This window comes from Stegodyphus dumicola, chromosome 3 (genome assembly GCF_044657685.1).
Source record: "Stegodyphus dumicola isolate Sdum_Otavi_A_Nest chromosome 3, ASM4465768v1".
NCBI lineage: Eukaryota > Metazoa > Arthropoda > Arachnida > Araneae > Eresidae > Stegodyphus > Stegodyphus dumicola.
In genome coordinates, this window is record NC_140770.1 from 128,791,991 (window position 1) to 128,807,174 (window position 15,184).

A 15,184-nucleotide genomic window follows, 5' to 3' on the forward strand; every position below is an offset into this window, starting at 1 on the left:
TCATTACAAATTATCAGAGGTGGCAGGAACTAATGCAGGGAGCAAGTGGAGGTCAGAAATACACTCTTGTCTTACATTCTAAAAACATCAGTTTAAAAACTAAGTGATTTGCATTCTGGTGAGAAAATAGAAATGGAAAATTATAATAAAGGCTGAAATTGTAAACAACTGGGTAATTTACATAATAATATCTGTGCATATCTTTGAAGAATAATTTCCCTTTCTCTAAATAAATTCAGTTTCTTTCTTCCACATTTCCTTTCCATTTTAGAATTTTTTGATTTAATTAAAGATTTCTGTTATTCTAAAAACACTAAATGCATTTAGAATGTATAGAGTAAGCTGCTAATTTTATTTCTTTAGTACTATGATTATTCAGAAGAAATATAAAATATATATGGTAAGGTCCGGTTACAAAGCTATTGTGACAGAATTTTTAGAATTTAATAACACATCAAGCAACAAAAATCTAGAAATGTAAAAATTTTAGAATTTAGAACAAGCATTGGAAGCAAAATTTAGAAAGGCACCAGGCAGCAGCTTTTAGGATCCAGAGAGATTGTATCAGATTGGAAAATGCCTTGTGCCATCCCTGTGTATGATGCATTAAGACATATTAGAGGAATAGTTTAAATTGTCAGTTTTAAATTTCTTTATTAATAAAAAAATTCTTTTCTATAATGCCTGTCCATATGATAAGATAAGAAGCATTTCTGATATTTTATGCTTGTGTCTAGTGACCTTGCTTATTTTTCAGATTCAAAATTTTGTATAAATGGTCAAAATGGAACTTTATAATACAACAGCAAAAAATAAAAATGCTTTATTCTAATGTTATTTTTTAATGTAATTACAATATATTACCATTATTTTAATGAAATTTATCAATGTTACAATGTTCTAACAAAAACGTCGAAAAATTTCCATTTCTCGTAATTAAAAATTTTCTATAGAAACTTATCTTAAAATCGCCAAAATGTTGCTAAGTCACCAAATTTAGAGCAGTTTAATAAAAGTATTCATATCTCCAAAAGCGAAAAGTTGTTTAAGAGCTCTTCACTAGAAAAAATGAAATAATTTCGAAATGCTTGTGTTGCACTTCTTGCTCAGAAACTCTATCCCACCATTTATATTAGAAATAGGAACAATTTATAATCCATAAACGCATTTACGCATTCAAAAGATAACGATATTTGTCAGCGAATTTCAAAAAATATTCCTCCAAAATGCTAATTCGCACTCAAAATGGCAATGGAAAAAACAGACAGAAATTTCAGATCATTAAAATTAAGGACCTTCTGCCGATTTTGGCCGAAATTAAGGACTTTTAAGGACCAAAAAATGATTCCAAAAAACTTAAGGACTTTTAAGGACTCTTAAGGACCATACGAACCCTGTCCATAGCAAACTTTGCAGTTTCTACTTACCAATGGGTCCTCTTACTACTGCCTTTGATGGTGAAATCGAAGCTTTTGCCGTGGCTATTCAACAACCGTCAATTCGTAGCCACTCATTTGTAAAGGCAGTCATACTGTCAGATTCCAAAAGTGTACTTCAAGCTCTTCTGAATAATCAAAATAGCTCCCAAAGAATCTTAGACTGTAAGCCTTTGCTTAAGGCAATGGCACACAGAATTTCATTCTAATGGATTCCAGCCCAATATAGAATTATGGGAAATGAAAAAGCTGATACATTGGCTAAGAAAGGAATTTTTATAATGCAACACATTAATCGATTGCTTTCATTTTATATGATTAAATTGTTTGTTAAGCTGACTCTTAAGATTCTTAAGCAGGTTATGATTCAATGTGTTATGGATAAGAGTTGGAGGATTCTGGGAGAAGAAACAACTTTCATTCTCACTTTTCCAAGACAGACAGCAGTAGCTCTATTTAGATGTCTGACCAGACATGACTGTTTACGAGACACCTCTACAGAGCTGGAGTGGTGGATTCCTCAAATTGTATTTTGTGTGACTTCAATCAGCCTATGATTTTTGAACATTTAATAGTATTGCGCTTTCTCGACATAAGGACATTGTTAAAAGGTACTGGAGAGCATGTGAATTAATGGCTTAAGTGCTAATGTTTGGCATTTGTAAAATAAAATAAAAATGGTATCAATCTGCTTTACCTAGTTTGGATATAATGCACTGGTTTTTGCCTCTTGAACCAAGACTGGCACAGCTTATAAGAGAATATTCGATAAGATCCTCATCATTTCAAAGGTTAATTATATTAGAACAAAGAATGGAATAGAACAATATATTTTAAGAATTATCATTGACAAAAACCTATCTTGAAAATTAGAACACTTTCATAAGGAATAAGAACATGCTTAATTTAAAGCTGGTCAATAGGCAACATTACCCTTACAATTTTCCATAGAAAACTATTTGATTTGTGTAGCCCTACAATAGTAAAAATATAAAAACTACTTATGCTGTGTGTAATAACAACAGCTTCTTATTCTGAAAGGCCACAGTTTCCTGTGAATACAAAACCACATAATTAAAACAATAATTTCTGCTTTCAGTGGTTAAAATTTAATTTGGGTGAATTTTAGCAAGGATTCCAACAATAAATTGGGCTCAAAAGAACACTGTCCTAAATAATTTACATAACCTGTTAAAAAATTTAGGTGAAACAAGTTGTAAAAATTATTTAAATCAGATATAAAAACTTCTGGAAAATTTTTCAACAGAACTAAAATACTTTTTTCAATAACTGGAAACAAAAGATAAAGCAATGGAACTTTATGCTTTTGAAAAATGCCTATACAATTGCGTATTTTATAAGTGTTTCTTAAACATGCCATATCTGTGAATTATCATTTTCTAGCTGAGTTTATAGCACATCCCATTCAACATATTTTTCTTGAACTACATTAATGGCATAAATATTTATAAAAATTACTAATTATATAAACCATAAATTATATCAGTCAGATACATTATTAAAATAAAGGTACAAAATGATCATGAAATATATATATATATACATCATGTATAACATATAATTAAGATTTGAAAGAAAAAAATACAAATTTGCAAAAAGATAAGTTATATTCATAGAAATGACAATTTGACATGAAGACAAAATTAAAAATCTTCTGGAATAATGTTGTCAAAACTGTTATGTGGCAAACTACAATGTTGCCCAAACGTAGTTTTTGGCAACCTATGTATGCATATGTATTCATGAAGATATGTATGCATTTATCTTATTTGGCCAGAGCACAGTACAAATATTTTCAGATGCCAAGTCTGTGAAATTCACCAACTTTTTTTCAAGAAAGATTACTGTGCACAGAGGGAGAATTACAGTGCAAACAAGAAGGATTTCTTGGAAAATAACATTTTATAACCTGTATTTTTTGCTTTATTAATTTCATTGACTACTTGTTCTGGTATGGAATTTTTAGTACACCGTCATTTTGAAAATGTGTGTTGCCATTTCCATAGTAGCTTAATGAAAAATTAATCAGCAATGAGTTCATGGCATTTCAGTTTGGGGGGGAGATAAAAAGAAAGGCCTTTACTTGAAATGTCAAAATTTTTTTTAGTAAGTATTTATACTTTTTGGACAGTTAACTGGAATAATTATATACATTTTCCAGACATCAATTCAACAATCTAAGTAGTAAAAAAAAAAAAAGCAAAGCAGAATACTGACCGAAAACAAGTCTGAATTTTTATTTTGATACTGCATAGAATCTAAACAAATTTTTACAGTTATTCGTACATTTTTAATTGCATTCACTTTATATAATATTCATAATGGTTGTTTATATGTTGCACAATTAGTCGCTTCAAATTAAGAAGAAACTTTAAAGCATTCCCTGCCTCAAACTGAAGAACTCATTAATTAGCTGTTATAAAACACTTCACTAACCAGCAGGAAGAGATTCACACCATCTTGGATCAGAAATTGGATAATCATCAATTATTCCTAAGCTCAGAGAAACCACAGCTTCATCTAAATCTGAGTTTTCAATGGATATTTCAGTTATCAGCTTTTCACAACTTTCCTGAAACGATAATAATTTATATTTCACAATCATTTATATATATGTACAAAATGTATTAAAAATAACTAATTATGCTGCAAAAACTATTTTAAATGTTAAAAAAACAAAAAAAAAAAAAAAAAACTTTAGTACATTTCGATTATCACACTAACACAGACAGTCACCAGTGAATACTGGCAAGTTTGCAAATTGGCAAAACACATTTGCTGGCAGTTTCTACAACTTGTATAATTCCATTCATAAATAATAATAAAATGACAAAAAGAAGAATTTTATGAGAAAGAAGAATTTTTATAAAAAAGAACAAAAATTTACATGAACAATATTTAAATTTTTACAGCTGATGGATGCTGTTCAATGAAATGATGGCTAATGTGTGCATTCAAACATTATTAAGCTGTTGTCACATATATATTCTAAAATGTGCCAAAAGGTGACAACTCTCTCAAATGACGAAACAGGTGATGTGAATAATAAAAAGCACTAAAACTTTTAATATCTTACACAATTCAGATTGCTTTATACTCATACAGAATAACGCTACGAAACTTTCCGCCATGAACAATTGAAAATTTTTTCAAAAAGCAGATACACATGAAATACATACCATATCTCCTTTACAGTATGAATACATTGCTGATCTAAGTTTCACAGATAAACTTTCAGGAGGTGCTTTAGGCTTTAAAAAAAAAATAATAATAATTACAGTTTTCATATATGTTACAATAAAGTTAAAATTTATAATCAATAAACAATTTCCATTTATCTTCCAGTTGAGTTAAAATTTATAATCAACATTTTATGACAACAAATTGCAAATGTGATTCTATAGAATTTTACATTTTCAATTACTTTAACCCTTTGGGTACATTTGACAGCTTAAACAAATCATGCACTTGTTTTGCCTAAGTTATGGATAATGAATCTTAATCGACATTCAAACTAGGATAAAATTAAACATGTACATTCTTGTTAAAGGCAAAAGTGATTGGTATCAGTTATAAGAGTAAGTTTCTTACAGTACTTCAGTGAATGTTGTTTGTGAAAAGTCAAAAGAAGAATTTTTTCAAATAAATCTGTACCCCAAGGGTTAAAAATAAATAAGTGAACATAATTCTCAAAATTGTGGCAATAATGACAGGAATAACGATTTTAATTACTCAGTTGATGTTAATAGATGAAACATTCCTTAAAAATAATATTTGTAATATGAAATATATATATATATAATAGTGTATATATATATATATATATACACATATACACTATTAGACCAAATACATATACACTATTAGACTTATATATATATATACACTATTAGACAAAAAAAAAAAAAAAAAAAAAAAAAAAAAAAAAAAGACGCACCAAGAAGGAGTTATTCGAATGGGACGAAAATCAGTAGAAGTAATGTACATGTACAGAAAAACAAATGATTACAGTTTGATGATGATTATTGAAGTGATAGAGATTGACAAAGTGAAAAAGTCAGTAATGCGTTTGTCCACCTATGGCTCTTATGCAAGCAGTCATTCGGCTTGGCATCGATTGATAGAGGTTGCGGATGTCTTCCTGAGGGATATTGTGCCAAATTCTGTCCAACTGGTGCATTAGACCATCAACATCCTGAGCTGATTGGAGGGCCCTGCCGTGACCTTTGAGAGAGAGAAGGCCATGACACATGTCGAACAAGTCAGAGATGAGTCATGCTTTCCGTCCATCGTTTTTTCCCCATTAGTTTTGCAACTATCACGAGGTGTGTGTACGTTCTGGTAAAGCTCTAAATTTGTCAATATAATTTGTTTAGCGCTGACTTTTTAATATTGTAGCAATAACTGATCATTGTTGTGTACCTAGTAGCAATAACTGATCATTGTTGTGTACCTAAGTGCAATTCTAATTATGCTAGAACTGAAAATTACAAGAGTGTATACAAATTTCCAACAGATGAAGCAAAAATGCAGCTTTGGTGATATAAGATTCCTCGCGCAAATTTCATACCATCTAAACAAATTGTTGTTTGTGAAAAATATTTTCATGAAGATATGATTGTGCGTGAAGATGTATTTACAGATAAAAATGGGGTGATTTCAAGAATATGGACAATGTTAAAAGACGATGCATATGCATGCATATTTAACGACTGTCCAATGTATATGACCAAAAAGCTGCCAGCAGTCAGGAGAAGTAGAATGGAAAAAGAGAAAGAAATATTCAGACGTTTCACAGAAAACGACAAAATTAATGGATTTGATAAATTGCTAACAAATGCTGATATAAAAATCAGAGAAACTCTGAAGAAAAATACAAAATTCATTGTCTATAAAAATTCTGGTGAACTTTTTGTTATATTTTTATGTTTTTGTCCAGCTCCATTCATTCAAAAGTGCTTAAAAATAGATAAAGAAATAAATGCTGAAATATTTTATGATAACAAGCCTGTTTATTTGGATAAAGTAAGGCACATATTGAATTAAGTGCCAAAGATCACACTGTGGAGTGAATTTCAGAACATTTTAACTTTTGTTGAAAATCTGACAAACAATAATGATATTCCTGAAAATAATTTTGAGACAGCTGTTAAATACTGCAGAGCTTTAATACAGAAAGAGGATGATGTACAGGAATATAATGATGGCTAGTTTATTTTAGAGCAAAGGAAATTGTTCGAAAAATCTAACAGAGGAAAAAGATACAGCAGTTATCTGACAGCATTTGCGTACTCTTTATATATGAAATCTACGTCATGTTATGAAGCAGTTCTTGCAAGTAATTTGGTCCAGATGCCATCTGTATAACATTTGAAAAGATTGACTTCTTGTTTGAAATTAAACCAAGCAATGATTGACACAAATAATATTACTTATGTTAAAAGTAAATGTAAAGCACAGTCAACCAAAGAATGCTTGGTGAATCTTCTCATTGATGAAATTCACATAAAACCAAAAATAGCCTTCAAAAGTAAAGCAAATTTTCGTTTTGCTGAAAATAAAGTCAATGAAGAAGCGACAACAATTCAAGCTTTTATGATAAGTTCACTATTTTCAAAATACAAAGAAATTACTGGACTGGTACCAGTCCTGAATATGACTGCTGAAGATTTATTCCATTTAACAAAGCAAGCTTTGCAATTACTAAATGATGCAGGCTTTAATGTTGTGTGTTTGATAGTGGACAATAATAGGATTAATCAAAACATGTTCTCTAAGATGTCATTTTCACAGAGTTCGAATAGTAATTTTTGCATGGCTAATCCAGCTGATGAATTGAAAGAATTATTTGTAATGTTCGATTCTGTTCATATAATAAAATGTATTCGTAATAATTGGCTGAATCAAAGTAATTTGGAGAAAACATTTCTTTTCCCTAAATTCGAAAATCTACAGGAAGTATCAAAAGCTGATTTTTCTCTTTTGATAAAAGTATTTAACATTAAAAGAGATTTAGTTGAAAAAATAGGATATAAACTAAATTTTAAAGCTGTGTATCCTTCGAATACTGAAAAACAAAATGTTAATTTAGCTTTAAAGATTTTTGATGATACAACTAGTGCAGCTGTAGAATTGTACAGCTAGCAGGATTCATCTTTTGTAAATGGTGAGACGACAGCATCTTTTACAAAAGTTATCAAAAAATGGTGGAACATAATGAATGTTAAGTATTCAAAAAAGGGAATATTTATAGCTAACCCAGACTGTTGTGTGTTGAAATCAGTATCAGATGAACATTTTAATTTTTTGGAGAACTTTATATTGTGGCTGGAAGCATGGCAAAATCTGAAATTAAAACCACGTGGTTCTAGATGTTTAAGTGAAGAGGCATTTTTTGCTTTGATACATACTACAAAATGCACAATATCTGTCAGAAAGCATCTTCTATCAAATGGAACACAGTATGTACTGAACACAGTATGTATTCAAACTGAGTGTTTATAATCTCGATTTGGTTTGTATCGTCAAATGCCTGGCAGTACATTTCACATAACTGCACAGGACATTTTAGAGAGTGAACGTAAGCTTCGAGTAAAAAGTATGTTGATACTACATTCTGACATGTTGGGAAATGTCCCAATTAAATGCCTTTTTGATGAAATTTCTTCCGTAACAAATCCCATGACATGTGATCTTTCTGTGTTTGACGATATTCAAAGTGATGTGGAGATAAATGTATCAACGAATGAACAGCAAGCTTCAATATATCTAGCTTTTTATTGTGTACATTCTTTGAAACTGCAGTGTGTAATCTCCAAAGAAAAAATACGAGTATTAAGTTTGGATAATTTATTGATTGAAGGGGGGAGATTATGATAACGTTCCATTATCTCAAACAGCAGAAACCAAAGATAAGTGCACATATTTAGATATGGTAAGTAGAAGTGGTCTTAAGAAACCCTCCATGCTAGTTTTTAATATTATAATCCATAGTTATTGTATATTTAGAAAACTTATATCAAAGAAATATGAAACACATTTTAAAAAATGCCAAAATCAGCATTCGGTCATTACTTCACTTTTTAAAATACAGTCAAAAGTCATTAATCCGGACACCCATAATCCGGACTTCAAAGCTACAAACTTTCTGCGCATGCGTCAACGCATAATGCGTTTGTTCACGCATGAACATAGGCGTTTACGCATACTTTCACACATGCGCATAATACGTTTATACAAGCATGTTTAATGTATAACGGACGGTATAAGCTAAGCTAAAATTATCTAATTATCTATTTCAGTTAATGTTGCAGATTGTGTTGTTCCTTAATCTTCGAATTGGATCCAGCTTATTATTTTTTGCAGACTGTTAGAGCAATTTTATAAAAAGTAAGCTTGAACTTTCGATTATGTCAAAAAGAATTTCCGATTCTGGAGTTGCCAAAGGATCTACAAAGCGAATGTATGTTTCGATGTCCATCAAACAAAAAGTGGAATTGCTGCAAAAAATGGATAAAGGCATATCCTTTGTTTATCTAACCATTCCGAAATCTGTTTATCAAATTCACGCTGCTCTGAGGGGGGGGGACGTCGCATCGCGCAATGAATTGGAAGTTGATCTGTCAGCACTATCCTGATCTTCAGGGCAGATGTTTTTATTTTATTTGGCTTATAATTCCTTACTAAATGTAGTATTTCATCTCGACATACTCCGTCTTTGATATGATTTAAATCAAATTCCTCTTCATTATAATTTGCTTCTGATAGTGAAGAAAGAGACACAGAGGTTATTGAAAACGAAAAAATTTCGATTGACAAATTAGTTGATACTCTCGACACAGCAATTACAGTACTGAAACAGTGGAACTTTGTAACTGAACAAGAAATTATGTCTGTTTATAGAATTAAAGAGAAAGTATTAGAACAAAAAACGAAGCAACTTAAACAATTTACATTGAAGGAAATGTTTAATAAAGTAAACAAATAAATATAAAGCTTTTTTTTTTTTTTAATTTTGATACCCTTTAGATCATAATTGTTCTTTATTTCATAAATTACGGTTTCATATTTTTTATTTTATAATTTCTGCATGCCATCTTACCAGATTTAAACTGATGATTTATAATCCGGAAAAATCGATAATCCGGATAAGTCCCGACGAATCCGGATTAAAGACTTTTGACTGTATTTATAAGTAATAGTGGGCTACTTGTTAATGAAAAATGCCAGTCTTGCAACTGTGATTTCTTTAATATTGTCATCAAAATGCTAAATACATTTGCAAACATTTGTTTAAACAATTATACCAAAGTATTAGAAGATAGTAAGTTTTCTGATTCAAATGAACGAAAACTAAAGAAATTTAAAAAGCATTAAGTATTTTTATTTTCTTAATTGTAAAATGCAGTTTTGTTAATTTTCTTATAGTATTTGTAACTCCAAGCACTGCATAGTTTATGCCATTTAAAAGATACATTATATATGTATTTGCTACAATATGACCACAGTATAAATATGAATGTTTGAATTTAGAGTTTTTACTATTAAAGTATATTTGTTCCATCGCTTAATTTTTGTATATATTTGTGCTAGCAGGACAATTTATGATAAATGGGATAAAAAAAAAGTTCCACTGTATGCTATTTCATGAAGAGAGTCTTTAATGCATGTGGTATGCTACCGTATATATTTAAAGATTTTCTGTGCAGTTTATGCGAAAACGTTTACTGATTTTAGAAAATGTATTTTTTGAATGAAATTATCATGATTATTTCAAAGAATAGAATATGTTAAGGTACGATAGAAAGATGAGATGTTAAGAAACCACTATAAATAACAATAAATATGAATGTTTGATTACATGATTTTTGTTATTATATTTAAGTATAACTTTAGCTTTATTGCTTAATTTGACATATGTAATAATAAGGAAGCAATAAATTAAAAAAAAAAAAAAAAAAGATTTTGTCATGCTGTTTAATGAAGATCAGATTTTAATCACATAGTAAGTTATTGTCTATACTATTCAAAGCTCTTCCATGTAATATGTAAAGAAAGGTTAATGATTTTAAAAAGCACATAAATGATAATCGTAATTTCCATTATCCTAAAATTTAGAAGCTAAAAATATGTATATACACCTGCATATGATTGAATGAAATGGTGTTAAGAAACATCAGCATTACTACTAAATATTGTAATCCATAATTATTGCATTTTTAATCATACAATATTTTAAAAACATTATAATTTACATTAAGTGCAAAGTGCAGTTCTGTTATTTTTCTCTTGGAATTTTTAATATATCTCTTAGTATGAATACGAATGTTACAAGTTATGTTTTTTAATTATTACATTTGAATACATTCCATTTTCATTTTTAATTTTTGTACATGCTTGTTATAGCAATAAAATTCATGATAAATACGAAAAAACATTTTGTTGTGTGCTATTTAATAAACAGCAGATTTAAATGTCCAATTCTTATTATTGTGCATATTATTCAAATCATTTCTGCGCAGTATCCTAAGGAATGTTATAGATTTGAAAAAATGAATAAAATGTCCGTGAGAATCTGCCATTGTCTGAAACAAGTATATATATATATATATATATATTTACATATGATCGAAAGAAATGATGTTAAAAATTATCAACATTGCTACTAATTATTCTACTTTTTAACAGCTTGCTATTTAAAAAACACTAAATGATTTTTTTATTAATTGGAAATAGTAGATCTGTTAATTTTTTTTTTTTTTTTTTTTTTTCCTGGTGACTTTCAAACACTGCATAGATTATGTGTTTTTTTAAATATTGCCAGTTGTTTGTTAGGTTATCTCATTTCAAATATGAATGTCAGAAGGCTTTTTTGTTATAAGATTTAGGTATGTTTCTTGTATAAAATATTTTTATCACATTTATTAGCTAATTTATATAGTATTTCGTTTACATACGTTGGAGATATAGAAGTTGATGGTTATATATTTTGCTCTGAAGCACGAATAAATTAATACTTGAGCCTAGGAAAAATATTAATTAGTATCTGAAGAACCCCTTCCCAATTTATCATGACAGTGAAAATTTTCAATTGGCGTTTAAATTTTTGTAAAATGTTCGTTTGTTCTTTGGTTCTTTCAGTTATATTTATGCACAAAGTTAATTAAAATATCTGTAAAAAGTGAAAATAATGTATATAAAACCTCCTTTCTTTCAGCTATTTTAATTAACTAAGCAACAGGATAAGCAACAAGTTATATTTCTGATGAAAATTTAAAAATCCAGATGACTTTCCAACGATAACATCGGATGGAAAGCTCCGCCATGTTTATAAAGTGTCATAGCCTTCTCCGTCTCGAAGGTCACGGCCCTGCCCATAAGGCTTCAAACGTGCTCAATAGGAGAGAAATCCAACGACCTTGCTGGCTAAAGTAATGTTCGGCAAGCAGTAGAAACATGTGCAGTGTGGGGGCGGGCATTATCTTGCTGAAATGTACGCCCAGGGTGGCGTGACATAAGGGGCAATACAACGAACCTTAGAACTTCATCGATGTACAGCTGTGCTGTAAGGTTGCGATGGATGACAACCAAAGGGGTCCTACTATAAAATGAAATGGCACCCCAGACCATCACTCCTGGTAACTAATCTTACACATATTTTTTGAAAATAAATAAATTTTTCACAATGCAATCACTATATAAACTGGTCTCTATTTCCATTTAAATTATTCAGTATTTGCCCCTTTAACATAATACATAATTCGAAAACTAGCAAAAAATAATTCAATGACTACCTATATTACATAAATAATTTTTCCTCAGCATGAGGAATATATATCAGATATAAAATCATATATTTTTTTTTTAACATGAAAATTTAAACTACTAATGGCATTTAAAAAAGAATCAGAAGTACAACTGCTTACATCTGGTTGCCGAATAGTTACTTCTTTCATAGAAGAAAGAAACCTAAAAATTAAAAAAATAGAAATTAGCAGAAAAGAATTTGGCAAGTAAAAAGAAAAAAAGAAGGTTAAAAATAAATAGAGAAAATAGCTTGGATTTTAATTCAAGTATCTCTCTAATAAATAATTAAGTTAAAATTATATATAAAAAAAATCCCTTTAAATACTTTCGGTTATAAAATGACAAACATTACCTTTTCAACAGAAAATATTAAATTTCTTTAATACTAAAATATTCAGCTCAGTATTTTACAGGAATTAAAGAGTTATGTTTTGTACTAACAATCTGTGTAACCAGCCTAAAATAGTTATGATTAAAAGAATTGATATATATCACACACATATATATATATATACATACACTCACATATAATGATTTTAATTCATGTAAGTGTAATTTAATGAAGTCCATTTGCATTAATTTTATAAAAATTAAATAAATAAACTTTAACAATAAACCATTTTTTAACTAATTCAATCATATTTCCAATTAAACAATTCTAAATTTTAAATATAAAAAAATTACGCTGAGAAGTATAATAAATACTACAGCTCACTGTATAATTGCTTTAACATGATAACTACTTTAAAAGATGATTTCAAAAAGAAGCAGAATTAAGAAAAATATTTTAAAAATACTTTATTCTTCAATGCATAAAAGTGTCTTATATGTTAACAATTTAATACAGTGAACAAAATATGAATCTGCTTATTTCTTTCTTTCAGATCTTCTCAACTATGTTTAGATTATTTTTGGTATATTATTTTATTTTTCAGTATATATTGTTAAAACTGATGTTAGCTTAAATATATATTGTCTATTTTATTTTTCTTTAACTGAAGAACTTAATGATATGATATGGAACATAAAAGTCATTCAATAACAAATATGTATTATTTCCAGAATAAAGTTTCTTCTTCCCTTCTACATACTCAATGAAACCCGGAAAATCTTTCTAAAAAAAGGAGGGAGTTCATTGAGATATAGGATAGAATGGATTCATTTATATCAGTCCAGCTAGGTACAGTAATTGCAACTAAAGGTCTTTGGATTACCGTATATATCAAAGAAGGATTTGCTTTTGAAATGTAAAAAGCCATACAAATTTTTAAAAAGGATACTAGTAATGAATAATGCTAATAAATCTTTACTAGAATACAAAAAGCAAAAACTGCAGATGTTCATTATTATGAATTATATAGATATATCATGAACTAAATGTGATTTTGTTTAAATAAAACAGATTATTAAAAAAGTTGAAAAAATACGTTTAAGAACTGAGTGTATTACTTTAAAATCTCTTATATTGTTAATAATACAGAAATTAAATTTTAAGACAACATTTTTATACTTTGCTGAATGGCAGCACTCTGGCATATGGAAGATAAATGTAGTTTATTTCAGATAATGGCTGCGCAGTATTTAACACGTTCAGTGCTGCTTCAGAGTTAAAACTCACCACTGAACAGGTTAAATTGCTGAGCTTGTTGATTATATTTAAAAGATAAACATATTAGGCTTTGTCATATGTCAATGTACTGACTGGCATATGGAAGATAAAAGTATTTTATTTCAGGTGGTGGCAACACATTGGTTTTAAATTGTTGAGTTTGCTAATCAAACATTTGTTAAGTTTGCACAAAATATACATAAGGGGGAAAAAATCTGAAGTAAAAAATTTCAGCTTTGAAGAGTAAATGCTTGGGTGCAGGCCTATATGTGTTCAAAATTTACTGGTTCTAGGTAACACCATCTTTTCACAGTGCAACTAACTCACATATAGCTAGATTCCTCATTTTTTAGTGATATCAAAAACTGAACATAAAAATACACTTCAAATAAGCAATTTCATTGTTCAATACTGAACAATTTTGAAATAAACCCCATACACATAAGTTATTGAAAATATAGACATTTCTTTAATGATAATACTTACAAATAACAGTTTTTGCACAGTACTTAAACTACTAGAAAGAATAAAAGCTTACCTTGAATCTCCAACTGATAACTGGCTTTGGACAAAGGACACAACCCCATAGTCTTTGGTGAAAAAAAGAGGAAGACCTTCACAAGAACCTGCAAGAGAAATATTTAACTATTTTTAAAAATTTATAAAACAAGTTTTTCACTTTCCCTTGTATTAGTGATATTAGAAAATAAGGCATTCTTCTATTAATGAGGGAGCAGTCAAAATGAGTACAAGCATGGCAGTGAAAAATCAACTTTACACTGCAAATGCACTAAACATTGCTTCTCATAATTGTTTGATCGAGATATGTTTTGTGCATAACATTTTTATTTACTCCATATTTTCTGACACAAGAATCAAGATAGATTTTATGATATGGCAGTTGCTAAATAATTAAGAATTTTGCCATTCAATTCTTTCATGAAAAAGGAGTTACCCACCATGAAAGAATTTGTTCAAATAAACACACAATGAAGCTATGTTTTAGTGACAATGATCATGCTGAGAAAAGTAAGACTGCAAACCAAAAATTATGGATGAAATAAAATAATTATTCACTTAATAATTATAATGATTATCATGAAACTACTACTTTTCTCAAACATTAATGTATGATTATACAGGGTGTGGCAGGAAACTTCCTTATTTGAAACGTGCACCATCTAGCGACATTTATTCCGAGAAGGGTGGGGTGGTGCTCATTGAAAAGAGTGGTATGTAAAGTTTTATGTCATGTAGGTTTAGTACCGACCATGCAGTGGACGATAGAGGAGTGCCCGTTCTCCTTGGAGAC

The 15,184-nt window shown here is 29.3% G+C and overlaps 1 protein-coding gene across 1 annotated transcript in view; it reads right to left on the reverse strand.

The window, feature by feature from the left end:
• Positions 1-15,184, reverse strand: part of Nup133 (nuclear pore complex protein Nup133) — a 148,454-nt gene that overhangs the window by 68,707 nt on the left and 64,563 nt on the right. Inside the window, exons 14-17 of the mRNA XM_035356050.2 lie at positions 14,411-14,498; positions 12,383-12,425; positions 4,637-4,708; positions 3,894-4,029 (exon numbers count right to left, since the gene is read on the reverse strand). Coding sequence (XP_035211941.2) covers positions 3,894-4,029; positions 4,637-4,708; positions 12,383-12,425; positions 14,411-14,498 — 339 coding nt within the window. The remainder of the gene's footprint in view (positions 1-3,893; positions 4,030-4,636; positions 4,709-12,382; positions 12,426-14,410; positions 14,499-15,184) is intronic.